Genomic DNA, 21,470 nt, shown 5'->3' with positions numbered 1-21,470 from the left:
CTGGGTTGTTTTTTGTTTGTGATTCTAACAATGATTCTAACTTATAAACGTGGTTAGAAGCCATTCACCTAAACCAGTTCCCTCCTTTTATGCATAGGAAAACTGAGGGGCTGACTGGAGACTGGGCTTCCCTGAGACACCCCAGCTTTAGTGGCACAGCCAGGCTCCAGCCCAGCCCCTAAACCCCATTGTGTCCTGGCCCCACCACACCAGGCAGCTTGGCTTCTCTTTATTCTCCTCCCCTCCCTCATGGCTTCCACTGAGCCACCTCCCCACCTTTCACAAACTCCCCAGCACCAACTGCCCACCCTTCATGGTAAAAGGACACTGTCATCTTCTGTGGAATCCCAGAGGGCAGAGACCAGGTCCAAGATCTCTCCACAGAGCCCAGCCCAGTTCCTAGAGACACTCCATAAAGCCTGATAATTGAACCAAATTGAACTGAATGAAAGGTAGTGAGGACCCTACTGACGGAAGCAACCAAGCAGAGGCTAGCTGACCATTTGTCCCTATGAGAGGTCCTGTTATTCTAGGAAGTTAGCCTAGCACAGAACTTTGGTAAAGTATAAGAAACGCACTAACGGTCCAGTTTCTCCCACTTACCAGCTGTGTGACCTTGGGTGGATTATTTAACCTCTCTGTGCTAATATTACTATTAGTAATATAATAGTATCCTTTTCAAAGCATTGTAGGGATTAAATGAGATAATGAATGTAAAGCCCTTGGCCTAACATGTAATAGGAGCTCAATAAATATTAGCTTTAGAGAAAAGTTGAAGCCTGCTCCAGATCATCAGGAAAGAAGATGGCTAACCAGGATAGAATATTTGTAGTAATAATAAAAAGAAGAAAAGGATTCATTCAGCATAAACAGCACTACCCTGGTTGTGAGCAGATTCTAAGGTCAACCTTTGAGACACCACAATCAAGCAGTGTCAATGGCTGTGTCCATGTTTAAACACAGCTCTTCTGACTCTATGTCCAGGGCTTGGAGCCTAAGGGAAAATGACTGTTATGGATCGAATTGTGTCCCCAAAAAATGTGTGTCAACTTGGCTATGCCATGATTCCCAGTATTGTGTGGTTATCTACCATTTTGTGATCTGATGTGATTCTACTTTGTGTTATAAATCCTGCCTCTATGATGTTAATGAGGCAGGATTAGAGGCAGTTATGTTAATGAGACAGGACTCAATCTACAGGATTAGGTTGTAGCTTGAATCAATCTCTTTTGAGATACAAAAGAGAGAACCAAGCAGAGAAGAACCTGTTGCCATCAGTCAATTCCAACTCATAGTGACCCTAAACAGAGAAGAGGTACCAACAAACAAGAAGAGCCAGGAACAGAGTGCATCCTTTGAACCCAGGGTCCCTGTGCTGAGAAGCTCCTAGACCAGGGGAAGACTGATGACAAAGACCTTCCCCCAGAGCTGACAGAGAAAGCCTTGCCCCAGAGTTGGCATCCTGAATTCGGACTTCTACCCTTCTAAACTGTGAGAGAATAAATTTTTGTTTGCCAAAACCAGAAATTTGTTATTTCTGGTGGTATTTCTGTTATAGCAGCACTAGATAACTAAGACAATATGACCTTCCAATGTAAACCCACAGGGGACAGTATCAGCATTTTGGATGGGAGAGTTCTTTATGATCGGATGTCCTGTACTCCTGGCCCTTGACCACTAAATGCCATTACCAGTTGCCATCAAGTCAGTTCCGACTGATGGCAACCCCATGTGTGCTGAGTAGAATTCCTCCATAGGGCTTTCAAGGCCTTTGGGAAGCAGATCACCAGGCCTGTTTTCCGAAGCACCTTTGGGTGGGTTCAAACCACCAATCTTTATTAGTAACCCAAAACATAACTGTTTTCACCACCTAGGGATTCCAAATGCCATTAGCACCCACAATTACAAAGTCAACCAAAATTGTTCCAACACGTTTCTGAATGGCCTTAGGGTGGGGCCACACCTGGAGGTACTGGCTTCATTGACAGTCACTCCCTCCTTCCTCCAGCTGAATGCAGTGTGGCCAAGGAGGAGAAGCCAGGGATATAGAGTAGCTTCTCCTCTATTCATTCCAGGCCGGTTGGTACCATTGGGTACAGAGTATGGGTGCCAGCCTGCTGGGGCTCCCCACAGGAGCCAGCCTGAAGGCCAGCCATGCTATCCAGCCCCAGCTGCCCAGAATCCCCCACCAGCTGGCTCTGCCCCTTCCCCTCCCAACACTGCACACTCACTCCACAGGCCTCTTGTTCCTTCCCTTCCCCAGCAGGACCCATCATCTGATTCTCATCAAACATGCCGAATTGCTGGCGCACAAGTTCCCCCCAGAGGGTATTAACATAATACCCCTGATTTCTCCTTCCCCTCTCTGTGCTGTGCAGCCCCCTGGCTGGCCCGCCTTTGTTTCAGGAGGAGCAGCACACTGTGTCTGAAAATGTTACTGCAATTAAATATGCACAGAAAGGGGGAAGGGAGGGGGGAAATGAGGACAATGAAGGATGCGAAACATCAGATGCAGCAGCTGCTTGTTGCTATAGAAACCCCAGCTCCCCACGACCATCACCGCAGCCCCCCCACTTAAATCTCAGTAGGGCCAAGTGTTTGGTCGGTCCTGGGGTGCTGGGAGCTATGGAACCACAGGGTCCTAACTGCCCAGGGTTGGAGCACCTGTGGGCTGCCAGCGTTGTGGTGTTTTTTATTGTTTGTTGTTTCTTTCTTTCCTGTTTTTCCTTGGGTGTCTAATCACCCCAACGCCACCACCCTCCTACCCTGGAACTTCTGATTGGCAGTAATACCCTCCAATAGTTCTGCATTCCAGCCCCGGTTACATAATAAATTATGGGAGAGTATCTACATTTCACTTAGCAGGTCACAACACGGAGACAAAACAGCACAGGCAGAGTTCGGTGGGGGAGCAGGCTTTAGGCTTTCTCCATGCTTCCTCCATTCCTTCTGAATATGGCAGTGGGCTCAACTCTCTTGGTTTCTTTTTGTCTTTGACCCCAGTGTGTCGGAGCAGGGTGGGGGTGGAAGGATGCAGTCCACAAGTCCCATGTTTCCAGAGGCTGTAGAATTACAGGGTTGGAACTGGCAGGCTGCCAGAGGACCTAGTGTCCTCCAGGAGAATTCCCAACAAGATTCAGCTCTACAGGGACCAGTGTGAAGCCTCAAACTTGGGTCCATATAAGCAGTTGTCCAAGATGGAGAGGGAAATGTGGCATAGCAGAAACTCATGGAGGCGAGACAAGGGCCTTTAGTCGACTGCAAGGTTATTATGAGGCCTTGCTACTTCCCTCAAAAAGTGAATGCATCAGTCCTGCTCTCTCTGGCCTTGGTCAGATGAGTATTATTGGATCCCTACTACTAAGCAAAGTGCCTGGCGTGTGGTAGGTCAGGTTGTCAATGTGGAAGAAAGGAAGGAAGGGAAGGAGGGAAGAAGAGAGAAAAAAAAAACAAACCCGCTGCTGTCCAGTCAATTCCGACTCATACCGACCCTATAGGACAAAGTAGAACTGCCCTATAGAGTTTCTGAGGAGCGCCTGGTGGATTCGAACTGCCGACCTCCTGGTTAGCAGCCCTAGCACTTAACCACTACACTACCGGGGTTTCCAAGAAGAGAGAAGAGAAGGGGAAGCAACTAGGAGGAGAGTTGTAGATAAATCAGTGTTTATGCAGAAGCAAGAGACCAGACTGATCAAGTTATTTGAAACCATATGAAATAACTATTAACAAATAGAACCCTCAGATTGTTTAGACTGAAGAAAAGTCAGAGGACATGACAGCTGCCTTCAATATCCTGAGGGAGCACGTAGGAACAAGGCCCCTGTAGAGCTCCAGCGCCTAGAACTACGGAGGGACAGCCACGGAGGGTCCCAGGGGACTCATGGAGGGAGCTACAAGGAGACCAGCTGCGGCCAAGGAGGATCTCCCCAAAGTCAGAGCCCTCAACTTCGCGCTGGGCGTCCGGGTGAGGTAGTTAACTCCCCAGCCCCGGCGTCGCTCACAGCCCGGGGAACCCCTTGGCAAAGATGTAGTCAAGCACACCCAACTTTCCAACCCTGCGGTGGGTAAGAGCCCGGCTGCTAACCAAAGGTCAGCTCTTCGAACTCACCAACTGCTCCTCGGAAACCCTATGGGTCAGCTCTACTCTTTCCTATAGGATTGCTATGAGTCAGAATCAAATCAAGGGCAACGGTTTTACGGAATCTTCTAGTCCCCACTCTTGGAATGTGTTCTTTGGTCAAGTCCCTGCCTCCAGATGCTAAGTCCTGGATTTGTACTTAGACTTGTGCCTGGGGACACCACAGAATGCTCCCAATAGAAGGGCAAGCCAGAGTCAGAACTCTTGGCATAGGTTAAGGGAGTGTCACCCCTTAAATAATAAGATTGGAAGGGAATGGCACTACCCAAACGATTTCCTATGAAAGCCTGGCATTCCAGTGTTAGTGGGTCTTTCCTGTGGATGCAGCGTCCTCTCCCCTGCAGCGTTCTTTTAGGTCACTGTTGCCATCCTGATTCCCACGCCCCGCTCCCAGTGGAAATGGCAGCCTGGGTCTTCCGTGCCTGCCTAGGGAAGCGCCTAAGGCCCCCAGAGAGGAGGCAGAGGGACCCAAAGTTGGCTTCTCAACCTAAGTCTGGCTCAGTCTTGGTGGGAGGACGCTGATGAGTTTAGGGATTCTAGAAGCCTAATGCAAGCCCCTCCCCAACTCCCAGGTCCACTTTTTAAATCAGCCTTGACTGGCTGAAGTTTAGGGTTTACTCTAGGACCTTAGACAAGAAAATTCACTTCACATCTGAGTCTTGTCTTGTAATCAGCAAAATGGACGTTACTGCCTATCTTTCCATTCATCTTCCCTTGTAAGTCCCTGTCTTCAAGGTGACAATGGATGTGGAGATAGCCGCAGCATACGGGCCGGTGTCTGCCCTTTTGCCTTGCACACAATAGGTATTCAAGAACTGGCAGTTGAACGATTATTGTGTATCTTCATCTCCCAGGCCCCACTCCTAGCATAGCTTAGCCTCAATAATTGTTTGTTGAGTGGATGTTGTTAGACGCAGGCGAGATTTTCCACTCCTAGTTTTAGTCACCCCAGGTGACAGAGTAGAAGTGCCCCAAAGGGTTTCCTAGGCTGTAATCTTTATGGAAGTAGATTTCCAGGTCTTTCTCCCATGCTGTTTGGTGGGTTCTAACCCACAACATTCTGGTTAGCAACTGAGCGTTTAACTGTTGCACCACTAGGGACCTTAAATGATGTAAATTGGAAGAAAAAGTTTTAGGCTTCTGTTTAGCTCAGTGCAGAGGAAGAGCTGGAAGTGGGAAGACTTGCATTGGGTCCACTTACTGGCAGGGTGATTGGGTCCAGTCGCTTCACCCTGAGCCTCAGTTTCCTTCTCTGTAAAATGAAGCCAACGCTCAAACAGGTGTTGTGAGAGAAAACAAGCAATGAATGCAAAAGAGTTTCGCAGACTGTAGAGAGGAAGGGATGATGTGGATTGGTCCTTACAGAGAGCACTTACTGCGTGCCAGACATGCCAGGCGCGTTTTCCTAATCGGGGACATCCATGCTGTGAAGTACTATGTGTGTCGCGTGGTGCAGATAAGGCTTAGAGAGGCTAAGTAACTTTCCCAAGATCACACAACTAATCAGTGGAAGAACCAGATCGGAACCCAGATCTTAGACTGACTCCAAAGCCCAAGCTCTTTCTGTTAAACCCTGAAGCATCCACACTTAAAGGAGCAAATACTGTAATTTCTATTTGTCATTCATTTATGTGGGGAAACGTATTCCTCTTTTGGAGATGCTCCCCCACCTCTGAGGCTGTACCAACCTCACCTTCCTGTTACCCCACTGCCTCCTCTCCCTGGGCCCAAGCCCTGGCCCTGGAGGAGACCAGCTGCAGGACTGAGCTGCCTCTGGTGGCGTGTCCAGCCAGAGGAGTAATGGGCCATGTCCCGATTGTGTCTCCAGAAAACAGGTTTTTTATTACTTACCACGGCGGGCTGTACATCTCTGACGTGCAGAAGGAGGATGCCCTCTCCACCTACCGCTGCATCACCAAGCACAAGTATAGCGGGGAGACCCGGCAGAGCAATGGGGCCCGTCTCTCCGTGACAGGTAGGCTGAGAGGGCCGGTGGAGAATGGGGTGGGGTGGGATTGCCGGAAGCACACCAGCCCACCCCTGGGACTCGGCATGTCCACACCGTGGATCTGGAAGTCCCCTGTGTACGGAGGACTCAGAGAGGGAGACCGACAAACAGGTACAGAAACCACTGGAAGGACCTTGTCCAGCTTGGTTTGGGGTGCCACTCACACAAGGACTCCAGAAATAAATGCTTTTTAGAAATCTGTTTCAAAGGAAGCTTAACTCTCCTGAAGAACAGATATGTTTTCATCTACCAAATAATGAGGATTATGGAACTCATCCTCTCCTTTTTTCTTTTCTTTTTTTTTGGCCTTTGCTGCCAGGAAGCTCATAGATAGAATCCGATGCTCAAACATGGTAACTACTAGACCACATTGGGGGGGACGTTTGTATCTCCTCATGTCTCTAAGTGTTTAAGATTCTATTTTATCAATGACTGTATATATATCTTTTATCGTAGGCCACCTCTCAACATTTAAAAGCAGGCAGACTATAATTTATAAACAAAAATATTTCTAAACAGAATGAAGGATTCTTATTCTAGTGTGCAAGGAGCCCTGGTGGTGCAGTGGTTAAGCACTCAGCTGCTAACCAAAAGGTCAGTGGTTCAAACCTACCAGATGCTCAGCAGGAGAAAGATGTGGCAGTCAGCCTCCATGAAGATTTACGCCTTGAAAACCCTATGGGGGCAGTTCTACTGTGCCCTGTAGGGTCGCTATGAGTAGAATTGACTTGACAACAATGGATTTGGGCTCTGGTATTCTGATGTGCTTACAGTTTATTAGGATGGAAGCTAATATTTATTGAATCCCCCTGTGTGCCTGGGATTTCACTCGTTTGTTGTCTGTTGGGCGCCATAAGACAACTTTGAGGTGACATTGTTCTCCCTATTTTTACAGGTGAGAAGTCAAATCTTAGGAAAGCCAAGCAATTTTCCCTAGCTATTTAACCAGTGGGCGGCACACCCAGAATTCAAACTCTGGGCCCCCAGATCCCAGGGTCCTTCTGTCAGTAGACCCCCACAGAAGGGCCAACTGAACAACCACGTACGTGCTCCAAGTCACAGAATTAAGACGGGCACACGGTGGGATGCCCCTCAAGGAAGGCCTTCTTGAGCCATGTTTGTCAAACTTCCTTGGCAGCGATCGCAGACACCCATTTTCACCACGGCCTGTGCAATGCGTGCTGGTATTTTCTGTCACATGCGTGCTGATGCATCCTGGTGCGTCTATCCTGCTCTTCTGTCCTATCTGTTTTTTGTAAATGCTGGCTGCAATTTACCAAATAGATTTGCAACCTCCTAATGGTTTGTGACTTGCAATTTGAAAATCTCTGCTCTGGAGGAGATGGGATTGGGGTGGCTTTTGGGGAGAGGATGAACTGAGAGTCAGACCACTTGGGTTCTGGGATTGTTGGTGGTGGGTGCCTTCCAGTCGGTTTTGACTCATGGCGACCCCGATATGACAGGGTAGAAATGCCCTATAGGGTTTTCCAGGTGTGATTTTTATGGGAACAGATCACCAGGTCTTTCTCCTGCAGGGCCACTGGATGGGTTTGAGCTGCCGATCTTTCATTTAGCAGCTGAGCACTTAACTGTTGTGCCACCAGGGCTCCTTTGTGTTCTAGGATTAAACCTACCAAACCATGCAACCTCTCTGGACCTCTGGAAAACGGGGTAGACTGGGTGACTTCCCTGATCCCATCTGCCTCTGACATTCTGTGGTTTGCGAGGGCTCCTCTGATTAGCAACGACTCTGCCCAGGACTCCAGTCATTTGTCTAAGACATTTGGAGACATGACCAGGAGAACAGGAACCAGGAGGGCAACGATCAGGCTCTCTCATTCACCCTTGTCGGTCCAGTGCCCTGTGCCCTGCACACAGTAGGTGTTAAATAAATGTCTGTGGAATTACTCAATGCCAAGGGAAAGTGTGCTCTCCTAGGGTGTGGCGAGAAGACCCTGCACTGTGCTTCACCATCCTTGTGGCTTGTCTTTGGAATTTGCAGCCCAATTCCCGAACGTGTTAGAGCCTGTCACTTCCAAATTACAGGGCCTTGTCTGCATGGTGTATTGCATCTCATTTACATGCTTCTCATATGGTGTGGGAAAGGCACAGAAATCCCTCCTCCCCGCAGGCAGGCTCCTTTCTCCTCCGCCTGTATCTGACCCCTTCACCCTGCTAATCTCCTAGTCGACCTCTAGCTTTTGGGGGGAGAATAGGTAGGAATCCTCATAAAAGACACTCTTTAAACTGGAGAATCTGCCAGCCCTTCTCCTTCTCCTCTTCATTTACCACCAGGAGATGAGGAGGAAGGGAGGGTGGGAAGAGAGTGAAAGACACCACGGACAGGCTCAAAGAAAAAGCCCAAAGGAGAAAGAGAGGAGTTAAGCTAGAAAGACACCCAGACAGACAAGTAGGGAGATGCGCAGGCCCAGGGAGAAAGACACAGGACAGGGGAAAAAAGCAAAACGGAGAAACATACAGAGAGACAAAGGAAGCTAGAAAGAGGAGACAGCAGTGACAGGATGAACGAGATCTAAAGGCAGAAGGAGGGCCCCGAAGGGGAGCGAGCAGAGGGGAGGGGAAGGCGCCCCACGGAGTGACATGGGCGCTGGTGATGTGATGTGACAAGACTATCTGCAAGCTGCTTGTCTCGGCAAAAATGCAACTGATACTACAGCAGGCAGTGCAGAGGGGAGTGGGTGTCAGAGGCCAAACCCCCACCCCAGCCTCCCCGGCACTTCCGCTCCCCACTTCAGATGGACTGCCCCAGAGGCAATGGGGGCAGCCTGGGAGAGGCTGGGCCTTGGTTGCAGCTGAAATATGAAATGTTTGATCTTAGTGGCCATGGCCAGTGAGCTCCTGGGACTGGTAGCCAGGAGGGGCATGGCTTCTCCCTGAGCAAAAGCTCTGAGCCAGCATCTGGAGTCCAGGGCAGGGGAGATGCGTCCGGGGGTACTTCAGTAGACGTGGACCCTGCCGTGGCACCTGGTAGCAGACAGGGTCTGAGCCGGGCAGCACCCCCAGGGATGATAGTGCGTTTGCACTAAGAATGCCCTCCCCCAGAAGACCTCCTCCCAGGGCCAAAAGGCAATAGGAACCATAGTGTGAGAGTAATACAGGTGGCATGGCATTGTCCATGATTGCTTCATGAGGGCAGGAATCATATCTGTGGTGTCATCAGTCTCAGGAATGTTTGCTAAAGCAAGGGAGGAGGGGAGGAGAGAGGTGATGAGGTGTATCAGAGAAAGGACTTATGAACGAGGCCAAAGCCTCTCACCATCTCAGCCTCACCATTCACTAGCTGTGGAACCTGGCATAAAATAATGGCTCACAGTCTCGGTTTCTCTACCTGTAAAACGGGAGTGACAAGATATATTCCACTGGGTTGCAGTGAGAATGAAATAGGGTAGCGGAGTTGAAAAGCTTAGTGTCCATCCTGTGCCAAAGGAGGCACACAACAGAGGGTAGCTGCTCATACCGTTGAGGAGGCCGTTGTCCTATTGTTGTTGCGTGAATATTCCACGGCATTCCCTAAGTGTGGGGGAGGGGCAGCTTTCAGTATTCTGCATTTTCCAAGTTAGAGGAGGCAGTTGCAAGAATAATCTGAGCCCCCCGCCCCCGCAAAAAAAAAAAAAAAAACACCACCTCATAACAACTACTCCATACGTGAAGGCGCTTTTTAGGCTCACTGAGTGCTTTCACAGGCATTAACTCACTGCATCCCCACAAGAGCTCAGTGGACTAGGATTATCATCTGCAGGTACAAACCACGACAGGACACCGGCGGCGACAAGAGAGGCTGAGACAAGCTAAGGTGCCCCAGCTCACCAATTACAGAGTGGGGTGCAGGAGCTGTGTTCCCTTTCCGTGCATCCCTGTCCAGATGGCTGAGAGAGGTCCCAGCAGCCTCCCCGGGGTGCCCCGGCCCCAGGGCCTCTCCCTCGGCACCCCCAGCCTGGCCCAGCCCTGCCCCAGCATGCCCCCAGTGATTCCCAGGGCCGGGCCATCTGTCTCCCCCAGCCCCGCACTGACGCTGGCAGCGCCTGATCCCCCCGAGCTGCCGCCGGGTACACGCCGCAGCATTTTACTTCTGCTCCAGAGGAATGAAAGAGGTTTCTTTCCCTCAGAATTTAATTTCACGCCTGAGACTCGGTGATTAATTCCCTCCTCCCGCCCTTTCCTCCACCACCCTGACGGCCCCTCCGCTTGTAAATTCTGCGGTGTGCCACGGAATTTGTGTATTTTGCATCAATTAAGTGTCACATTGAGTAATTCTTCTCTGGCATCGGGTTTGTTTATCCCAATCTTCCCACTGGGTTGTGTGGGGGGAAGAGGCCGCAGAACCCGGCAGGCAGGGAGGTGGGTGCTGAATAGTAATTGCCCCACATACTATTCATAGCAATTTAGCATCAGGAAAGCACTTTGACAAACATTCTGCCATTGATCGCCTACAACCAGGGTGTGCTCAGGAGGGATCACCCCGCCTTTGCAGATGAGGAAGCTCAGGTTCTGAGAGATCACAGGACTCACCCAAGGTCTCACAACTTACCAGTGACCCAGATAGGACTTGTACCTGGGTCCCCGCGTGGCACAAACGGTTAAGCGCTTGGCTGCTAACCCAAAGGTTGGCCATCCAGACCTACCCGGAGGCTCCTCAGAAGAAAGACCGGGTGATCTACTTCCAGAAGGTCGCAGCTTTGGAAACCCTGCGGAGCGCAGCCTACCCTGCACTCACGGGGTCTGCACGAGTCGGACTAGACTCCACGGCAACCGGTCTGGCGAGTTTTGTTTTCTCCTGATCCCAAGCCCTGGGATCTTTCTGCGGCCCCCAGGCACCTTCTGAAGAACAAGGGAAGGCAGGAAGGAAGCAGGGCAACTTCTGGAAAGTCTTCCTCCCAGAGAAGAGTCCCAGCCCTCCCCTCTCCAAGGGCGATGAGCTGAGGACAAAGGAGAGTCCCTACTGATCAAAGAGGACCCCAGGAGGGCAGTCGCTCTCTCCGCTCACTATCAAGCAGAAGTCAGTGTTCAATTATGCCAACTATTCCATCTTGGACCTCGTTTACTTGGGGGGGAGGTGGACCTGGGTCCTGATCTTGGCTCCGTGGTGTGATCCTGGGCAGATCACTGGCACTCTCTGGTCTCGGGATCTTCATCTGTCCACACCCTCCAAGGTCCCTGAACCAACACTGACATAAGTCCCGGTGGCGCAGTGATTTAGTGCTTGGCTGCTAACCAAAAGGTCAGTGTTTCAAGCCCACTCAATGGCTCCATGAAAGAAACACCTGGCGATCTGCTTCCATGAAGATTACAGTCAAGAAAGCTCTATGGGGGCAGCTTTACTCTGTCGCATGGGGTTGCTATGAGTCAAAAATCCACTCCGTTGGCCCTAACGACAACATTGAAGTTCTGCAATCTGGAGTTGTATCCAGAAAACTCAGAGCACTGGTCCACTCCATTTATTCCTCCCTCAGACTACAGCTCAACAGACACGGCCCTGCTCTGTGCCAGGTACAGGGGACCCAGCATGTGTGCAGTACTGCCTCCAGGAGGTCACGGTCCCCCAGGGAAGACAGATACATGGGCTGCTATTAACTGCTCCTGCAAAGGGCCATGGGAAAGCTGGTCACAGGGGCCGCCTCTGGGGAGGGAGATGGGTGGCTAGGGGCCAGGGGTGAGGGGAGACTCATTTTCCACTGGATTCTCTTCTGTACGTCGTGAAGTTTTGCCATGTGCATATACCACCTATTTAAAAAAAAAAAAACACTTAAGATGTTTCTTTAAAAAAAAAAAAAGTTTTTTGAAAGTAAAATGAAAGGAACGGAAAGCTTTTTGGAAATCCAGCAAGAGTAGCGTGGGGGAGGCATTCAGAAGAGGTGATGTTTAAGCAGGTTTGCGTGGGGCTGGCCCAGCAGAGCCGCCTGGCGGGCATTCCAGGTGGAGGTCCAGGTGGCGCACGATGCCACAGTGGGAGCTGTTGAGAGGAGAAGGTGGAGCAGGCCAGAGGACTGGTCGGGGCTAGATCACAGAAGGTCTTAAAATTCAAGATAAGAAGTATGGCATGTACTTCACAGCTAAAGGAAAGCCTGTGGGAGTGTTGGAGTCCCCAGGCGGTGCAAATGGTTAACATGCTTCGTTACTAACTGAAAAGTTGGAGGCTTGAGTCCACCCAGAGGCTCCTCGGAAGACAGGCCTGGCAATCCAAAAAATTAGCCACTGGAAATGCTGTGGAACACAGCTCTACTCTGACACACACGGGGTTGCCAGGAGTCAGAGTCCATGGGACAGCAACTGATTTATGGTGGTGTTAAAGCAAGGGGAGTCCCTGGGTGCAGGGTGCTTCTCACCTGGCTTACCGGATCATCTACAGTGAACAATTTCACATTTTTTCACCACATCAAAGACTCTGCCTCTAGGTGTGGCTGGCATCTGTCTCTCTCCCAATCCCACAGCACCTTCCTACAGAATTAACGCCTCTTTTCCAATCTACAATCCCTGACAGGGGCAGATGGCCTAGTAAGCAAGGCAAGCACCGAGCTTACCTTGCTATTGGATAATCCGCCCCTGCCTGGGTGGCTCCAAATGTTGAAACACTCCACTACTAACCAAAGGCTGGTGATTCGAACCCATTCAGAGGCGCCTTGGAAGACAGGCCTGGCGATCTGCTCCTGAAAGTTCACAGCCCTGAAAACCTTACAGAACAGTTCTCCTCTGCACACATGGGGTCAACATAAGTCGGAACTGAGGCCACAGCAATTAACAACAACAACAAAGCAAGGGGAGGTCCCCAGTGGGTAGAAAACCAGCCGCCACTGAGGATGAGAACTAGATAGAGACAGCAGACGGAATACTCACTGAGAAACGGCGTGGGCAGTCATGCACAGCACCCTGCCAACAAGGACCCTTGGCCCAACACAGGTTAGGGCCACAGGTTCCACAAATCACTGAGTTCAGGGTTGCAAAACAGAGGGAAATTGTTGTGGTAAGGGATTGTTGTTTGTTCTTGTTTTGTGCCCTTGAGTCAATTCCGACTCATAGGGACCCTATAGGACAGAGTAGAACTGCCCCATAGGGTTTCCTAGACTGTAATCTTTCTGGTTAAGAGCTATGGCTGCTAACAAAAAGGTCAGCAGTTCGAATCTACCAACTGCTCCTTGGAAATCCTATGGGGCAGTTCTACCCTGTCCTACAGGGTTGCTATGAGTCGGAATCGACTCAATGGCAATGGGTATTCTTTATAGAGGGAGCTCTGGTGGTGCAGTGGTTAAAGTGCTCAGTGGTGAACTGAAAAGTTCAAACCCACCAGTGACTTTGAGGGAGAAAGATATGACAGTCTGCTTCCATAAAGATTTACAGCCAGGGAAACCCTATAGGGCAATTCTACTCTGTCTTACAGGGTCGCTATGAGTCAGAACTGACTCAATGGCATTAGGTTTGGGTTGGGTTTTTTTTTTTTAATCTTTACAGGAGCAGATTGCCAGGTCTTTTCTCCGGAGGAGCTATTGGTGGATTTGAACCACCAACCTTTCGGTTAGTAGCTGAGTGCTTAACTATTGTGCCAGGAGGGCTCTTTCAGTAGGGGGTGTTAGGATTAAATTCCTAATCCTCCTGGACTCCGGTGAAAACACCAGGGCCTTCTCTGAGTCCGTCCAGATTGCAGGTGGGAAGAGACAGGACAAGGGCAGGCACATTGTTCCCCCAACCTTGGGGGCACCCTAGGCAGGTTTTAGGCCCAGAATGAGACTTTCCAAAAATTGCAAACTTGAGATGTCATGGTTCTTCTGTTACAGGGCCACAGACTCTAGGGACTGTTGGTGTGAAAGAAGCTCTCAAGCACGCTCTCTCCCTCTGCTCCTCTTGCTCTGTTTCTTTCTCTTCCACCTGTCCATCTGTCCATCTGTCTGTCATTCTAGCCCTGGACCCGGTTACAGCCTCTCCCCCTCCCAGCCCCTGCTCCCTGGCCCAGTTCTAGGGCTCAGTCTGGCCTGAGGAGAGGAGTTAGGGCCAGAGTCTGGGACACAGGGAAACACAGCAAGTCCTCCCTGAAGCATTCATCTGGAGACAAGATACCACTCCTCAAATGCTGTGGGCAGCAGGCTCCTGTACTCGGCTCTTGCCTTCCCTCTCCTACCCACCTGCCCTCCCACCCGCACCCCAGGGCTGCTGACCCTCTCTGCCTTCCAGACCCTGCCGAGTCGATTCCCATCATCCTGGACGGCTTCCACTCCCAGGAAGTGTGGGCCGGCCACACTGTGGAGCTGCCCTGCACTGCCTCGGGCTACCCCATCCCTGCCATCCGCTGGCTCAAGGATGGCCGGCCCCTCCCGGCCGACAGCCGCTGGACCAAGCGCATCACGGGGCTTACTATCAGTGACCTGCGGACAGAGGACAGCGGCATCTACATCTGTGAGGTCACCAACACCTTCGGTTCAGCAGAGGCCACAGGCGTCCTCACGGTCATCGGTGAGTCGGAGGTGAAGCCCCAGTGGTCTGGGGTGGGGAGTGGCACAGTGGGCAGCAGCAGGAGCCTCTGGCTTGTCCCCAAGGATTCATCCTCGTGGGTTGGGGAAGGCAGTTTGGTGTCTGGGAAAAACCCTGGGTTTGAAATCAGAAGATCTGCCTTTTGATTCTGGCATTTTCAGATAGTAACTGACTTTGGCCAAATCACATAACCAGGATCGTCACCTCAGCATCCTTATCTGTAAAATGGGATGATGATCCCAGCCTTCCTGCCTCCCAGAGGTCTCGAGAATCAAATAGGATGATGAGGGTGATGGTGTCAAGCTCTCCACGAGGGCTTCTTGGCCTGTTGGGAGGCAGCAGTGTCTGCACTGAGGGAAGCAATGCTAATGTGAATTCATGTCACTGAAAGAGGACATAATGCATCCCAACCTAGGGTGACATGGAGAATATTAAGCAATCCATGATAGGGACACCGATCAATCAGCTCAGATGCTGGGTGTAAACAACTGATTAGCCACACCAGGACCTTCCAGCTGGACATCAGCTCTGGTCCTTTCCTGTTCCTCCCCCATCACAGAGCCCTAGGGACCCAGGAAGCCTGAGCAGAACCCCCCACTCCCACCATGAGCAGAGAAACAGAGGCAAAGAGGCTATGTCAGGGAAGGTACCCTGGTTGAGGATCCATGAGATCAAGGGTCATGCTTGCCCCCACCCCACCCTGCCCCTTGCTTTGCGCCTGGCCTCAGGTTCCCCATCAGTAAAATGGGAGGCCCCTTCCAGCCCCTGCATCCAGAGTCTGGCTCTGAGTTCCTTGCTCTCTGTCTGCAGGGGAGGTGCCGGCAGCAGTGGGACGGGATCTGGAGACCCTTGGGGAAACCAACACCTTGGCGGCAGCAATAGCCAGAGTCCCTAAACATTGTGTCCCGAGAGCATCATGAAGTCATTCAACCTGGGCAGTGGGAAGGGGCAAGTCCAGAGGCTATCCCACCCCAAATCCTGCAAAAAGATTCATTCTGTGCTCAAGGTTGGCCAAGGAAGCCTTCCTCCCACTTCACCCCCCACCCCTGCCCAGCTCATGGGCTCTCAGCTGCAGGCCTGCAGACCCTCAGGTCACCAGGGAGCACAGCAGAGCTCACCCCTCTGGCCTTCTGCTTGATGTCCTGACTCCCCAGCCCAGATCATGGCCTGGTCTCCTTTCCCACAGAGCAGAGGGTCTTGACAGTTGGAGTGAGTTTATCTGGGGTGCTGAGGAGAGGTCCCCACACACAAATTCACTGTGAAGCTGAAAGAGCAGGAAGAACCTCAGGAAATGCCCTGGGAGGACATGAGGCAAATGCTGAGGTTAAAAGCCCAAAGCCCTGCTTCAAGGGCTGAGGGCTTCCTGTCAGACAAGCAAGCCCTAGATAGCAGAGTGAGCAGACAGAAGGAACAGGGTTGACACCCCCTTCTTTCCCTAAGCACTGTCCAAAAAAGTCTGGTCTAATATTACCTTCACCTTCTTCCTCATCCTCCTGTTGCATGTGTGTGCGTGCACACGCACACACACACACACACACACACACACAAGCTGATAGAACGTGTCAGGAGGGCAGCATTTTGCAGATCTGATTCTGAGCATATTTGGTGTTCATGGCTCCTGCCCCAATACAGACAGGCAAGGGGGTACTTTACACACGTTTACATGGCCACTTCCCCATACACGTGCACACATATATGGCTCCTGTACACACATGGGATACACACATTTCTCCACTGTGACATGCTCATATTCAAGGACATTCACACAGATATACAATAAGTAACTGCCTACAGATGTGCACATGCCCACACTGCCCACGTCTGCGAGCGGCCCTTATTCCCCTCAGACCCCCAGCTCCCCATCCCACCCCACAGTGGGCTTGGAACACTTGTCCCTGTCTTGCATCTTCCCTGACAGCCCCTCTCTGCCAAGTTCCTGGAGAAGAAAGTAATGCTTTCAGTCTACATCCCTGCCTTCCTCACCCCCACCCCATTCTACCACCAAGCCCCTGCAGGGGCAGCGAGGAGTCAGAGGCATGCGCACCAAGCCCTGACTGGTGACTGGGACAAGCAGGATGCCACCTGCCTTGTTGTGCGCTGACATTTGCTGGGCAGTGGGCAAAGGCTCTGGGGAGCCATCAGGGAGAGCCAAGTGTGAACAGTTGTATCTGTTCTGGCTGCTCCCCACCCAGGCAGGCCTGAAGTCTCTCCCTCTCCTGCAGCCTGCCTTATTAGGAGCCCCAAGCTTCTGCAGGCCAGACTCCCCTATACAGAACCCCAAGCCCCATGGAGATCAGGAGAGAGAGGCAGGCTTGGGGCTGCTAACCAGCCAGCCAAGCAGCAGACACAGCTCAGGCCACAGTAGTCATACAAAGATGAGTGTCTCCCAGCCCAGAGGGAGAAACAGACAAAAGAGGTGATTAAAAGACAGTGTGCTTAGTGCACAGGGTCCGAAGGATCCTTAACCCAGCCAGAACGGGGGAGTGGTGACCAGAAAGGCTTCCTGGAAGAGATGACACCCGAGCTTAGTTCTGAAGGATGAGTCCAGTCCAGCTGCTGGTGAGTCACTTCCAACTCATGGCGACCCACGTATGTCAGAGTAGAACTGTGCTCCATAGTTTTCAATGGCTGATTCCTCTGAAGTAGATTGGCAGGTCTTTCTTCCAAGGTGCTTCTGGGTGAACTCAAACCTCCCACTTTTTGGTTAGCAGCTGAGCGTATTAACCATTTGCACCACCCAGAGGCTCTGAAGGATGAGTAGGAGTTAGGCAATAGGGGCAAAGAGGGCTCTTAGGCAGAGGCTCTGAAGGATGAGTAGGAGTTAGGCAACAGGGGCAAAGAGGGCTCGTAGGCAGAGGCTCTGAGGCAAGAAATAGTGCAGGTGGCCGCTGCCCCAGTGTATAGCTGTGGTGGCAACAGACGGGGCTGGGAGGAGCAGGAGGGCCAGGTTTCTGAGGGTCGTGAGGACTTTGAAGGCCACACTGACGCTGAGAGCCATGGAATTTCTGACCAGGAAAGTGGTCAGCTGTAGCATGGAGGATAGATAGGGAGACAGGAGGAGGCTACTTTGAGATCCAGACAGGAGTCTGGGGCGGCAGCAGGGATGAAGAGGAGGGAGTCAACCAATCAATCCCTGTGAAGGAAGTCCAACCAGCAGAAGGCAGCCATCATCTGTATGAGTACCGGGGACAGATGGCTGGGTCAGGCGTGCCTCCCTGGTTCTGAGCACAGAGGCAGCATAAACGAAGCACAGGCATCAGAACAGGAGGTGCAGAGAGATCTGGCCGTGCCATTTGACAGATGAGTACAAGGAGGCCTAGAAAGGGGAATTCACTAGACCTATTTTTATTCCACACAAGTGGCCCTGGGGAAGCAGCTGGGCTTGACCCCAGGCCTCCTGACACCCAGGCCCTTTTGTGACCAAGCCCATCCCAGCCTCGCTCCACCCACAGTAAGCCCTTTTTCTCTTCTTTTTCTCCTCCCATTTCCCATCACCCCTTCCCTTCCTGGCTCGGCCCAGACCCCCTTCATGTGACCCTGACACCAAAGAAGCTGAAGACCGGCATTGGCAGCACGGTCATCCTCTCTTGTGCCCTGACCGGCTCCCCAGAGTTCACCATCCGCTGGTACCGCAACACCGAGTTGGTGCTGCCCAACGAGGCCATCTCCATCCGTGGGCTCAGCAACGAGACCCTGCTTATCACCTCAGCCCAGAAGAGCCATTCCGGGGCCTACCAGTGCTTCGCCACCCGCAAGGCCCAGACCGCCCAGGACTTCGCCATCATTGTGCTCGAGGGTGAGTGGGGCAGCCACGGCATAGGGGGCTGGGTTCAGAGCCTGGCTCTCCCAAACCAGGGACTCTGGACTCCCCAAGCCCCAGCTAGGAGGTGACCTGCTCCAGACCCCCTCCCTCCCCTCCCACCAAGATGGTAACAGTGAGAGGAGGCATTTATCTAGTGCTCACTCCCTATCAGGCAGATGCCTTAGGTAATCCTCCCCAGGGCCCTGCATGGAGGTACGTTTACGTTACCTATTTTGTAGTTGAGGACACTGAGGCTTCAGTCACTTGCCCGAAGAACAGAGCTGGGATTTGAACTCTGGATGCTTAACCATCATACTATATTGCCTCTGGCCTCTGACATTACTAGAACTTTACTATTAGAGGAATCTTCTTTTGAGCCCTCGAGTCTCCCAGAGGCCCTGGAAGAGTGATGTCAAGAACCTCTTGACTTTCCCACCCTCTCCCTGCCTGAGGCCTCTTCATGGCAGGCCGTATTTCTTATTACAGGCTGGGCTTTCAACCTGTTTCTCTCTCCCTTTAAAGCTGCCACCGCCTAGGGTTTCTCATGCAGGACCTCTGTGTGTGGTTGCTCAGGTTGTTCACTGCACAGGTGTCCAGTCAAGAGTGTGAGTGAGGGCTGAAATTCAGCTTGCATTCCATTTGCCAAGCCATGAGCCCTGGCACCTGGCTGTGAGCACGTGGAGGAAGTGCCTTTCTCTCATTTGCACAAAGGTGTAGTGGAGCTGAGGTCCTACCTAGCCTTACCCCAAGTTTAGTGGTTCCCTGGCTCCTCCTTTGTTGCTACATTAAAAAAAAAAAAAGCCTACAACGCTATTCCTTCCAAGGGTTTTCACTATGGTAACAGACGCCACACCCAACCAAGTCCCACAGGCATCAGGACCCTGCACAGTGCCACTGTCATGGCCAATGGGTCCTCAGCCCTTGGAGGTGGGATGAGGGAGCCAGGCACTCCCGAACCTAAGCCCTCATCCTTCACCCTGAGGGCTATGCTCAGCAAGCCGCCCTACTCTCAGCCCCTCCTACTGTCCAGCCAAATCCCTGCCCTCTTCCCAACAAGGAAGCACAGCAGTCAGGCACAGGTGAGTTTGAAACAGGTGTGATTCCTCTCAGGGGACCTCCTGTCTGCCTAATTCCCCACCTGGGAGGGGGCAGACCACGCCCACCCAGCAGAGGTTCTCCCTAAGGGCCACCCCCTTCACCTCTGGTGGAATTACAGGGGCTCTTTTTTTTTTAGAGGATAGCCACTGATGGCCAGGTCAGAACAGGGACATGGAAAGTGAGGCTGGTGGGAGGGACACAGAGGGAGGAAGGGGGCGGGGGACATCCATGAGGGGAGGGGACAGGGAAAGGAGATGAGGGGCCAAAGGCAAAGAGATCCCATGGAGCACCCCCAGCCCCTGTCAGAGCCAGGCTGCTCCTGCGTTGTAGATAAGGGTCTCCCCAGAAATGGGGGCGGGGGTTGGCAGACTGGCGGGGTCTTATACTCACATCAGCATTTTGGTATGAAATGTGGATACATGAGTAGGGTGTGAAGGAAATCATCTTGCATCTGCCTTGCTTTATTTAATTATTTATTTATTTTTAGTACTAAATGCCTATTTTAATCCTTTACAACAATCCTGTGAGGAAAGGTGGGCCAGGCTAGTAACTACATCTCCATGTTCCATGGGAGGAAGTTGGGACATAGAGGTTAATTGTCTTGTCCAAGGTGATGCAGTTAGCCAGGAAGTAAGGCCCGACCGCAGACTCCCCTGACTTCTGCTATCTGGCCCCACGCTGCCTCTGGGCACCTTGTGTTTCAGCCTCAGAGTCAGGGCCTTTGGCTAGCAGGCCACAGCACCAGCCCCTCCCCAGCTGGCATGGTCACATGGAAGGAGGACTGGACTGATACTCGCAGGTCTGGCCTGGTCAGGTCCTGGTTCCCCACTTAGTTAACCTCCCAAGCCTCCAAGGAGGAGAGAGAAGAGGCAAAGGAAACGCTGAGAGGAACAAACACTTTACACCTGCCGTGCAGGAGACCAGGTTCCCTTCCCAGCCAGCACACCTCATGCACAGCCACCGCCTGTCTGTCAGTGGAGGCTTGAGTGTTGCTGTGGTGAAGAACAGGTTCCGGTGGAGCTTCCAGACTAAGACAGACTAGGAAGAAAGGCCTGGTGATCCACATCCAACAATCAGCCAATGATCACAATGATTCAATCTGTACACCATCGTGGGGATGATGCAGGCCCTGGCAGCATTTCATTCTGTTGTGCGTGGGGTCACCGTGAGTCAGAGCCCAACTCGACGGCAGCTGACAACAACAACACTTATTAAGCACTTACAAAATGATGTGCTAAGCATCTTAAATCCATCAATCCACGTGATCCTCACAACATCTGTGAGATGGGTATAATCATTATCCCCATTTTACCAATGAGGAGATAGACTCAGAGAGGGTAAGTAACTTGCCCAAAGATACAGAGCTAACCAGCGCCTGGGGCAGGATTCAAACCCAAGAGTCTTAGCCCATATGCAGTAGTAACTGGCACTTCATAGGGTTTTGTGGATAGCAAATGAACTGATGTATGTGAAAGTTCTTTATTACTATGACAGCCGCTGCCTTGCCTCCTCCCCTGTGCGGGGCAGGTGGCTCAGCGGGACAGTCCGTCCATGGCATGGTGACCCAGAAGGGGGCTGTTTGCTCCCTGCAGATGGCACGCCCCGCATTGTCTCATCCTTCAGTGAGAAGGTGGTCAACCCCGGGGAGCAGTTCTCACTGATGTGCGCAGCCAAGGGTGCCCCGCCCCCCACCGTCACCTGGGCCCTGGACGATGAGCCCATCTTGCGGGACGGCAGCCACCGCACCAACCAGTACACCATGTCAGATGGCACCACCATCAGCCACATGAACATCACAGGCCCCCAGATCCGGGATGGAGGCGTGTACCGATGCACGGCGCGGAACTCGGTGGGCAGTGCTGAATATCAGGCGCGAATAAACGTAAGAGGTGCCTGTCTACATTTAAATATCAGAATAGGCTTTTGAGTTCCTTTGCCATGTCTGT

The 21,470-nt window shown here is 51.9% G+C and overlaps 1 protein-coding gene across 2 annotated transcripts in view; it reads left to right on the top strand.

The window, feature by feature from the left end:
• DSCAML1 (DS cell adhesion molecule like 1) overlaps positions 1 to 21,470 on the top strand; it is a 422,409-nt gene that overhangs the window by 293,243 nt on the left and 107,696 nt on the right. For both annotated transcript variants that reach the window (XM_049856636.1, XM_049856637.1), the window contains exons 4-7: positions 5,967 to 6,113; positions 14,328 to 14,606; positions 18,145 to 18,420; positions 21,117 to 21,413. In XM_049856636.1, coding sequence (XP_049712593.1) covers positions 5,967 to 6,113; positions 14,328 to 14,606; positions 18,145 to 18,420; positions 21,117 to 21,413 — 999 coding nt within the window. The remainder of the gene's footprint in view (positions 1 to 5,966; positions 6,114 to 14,327; positions 14,607 to 18,144; positions 18,421 to 21,116; positions 21,414 to 21,470) is intronic.

Source organism: Elephas maximus, chromosome 17 (assembly GCF_024166365.1).
Source record: "Elephas maximus indicus isolate mEleMax1 chromosome 17, mEleMax1 primary haplotype, whole genome shotgun sequence".
NCBI lineage: Eukaryota > Metazoa > Chordata > Mammalia > Proboscidea > Elephantidae > Elephas > Elephas maximus.
This window is presented reverse-complemented; position numbering and strand designations above follow the sequence as displayed.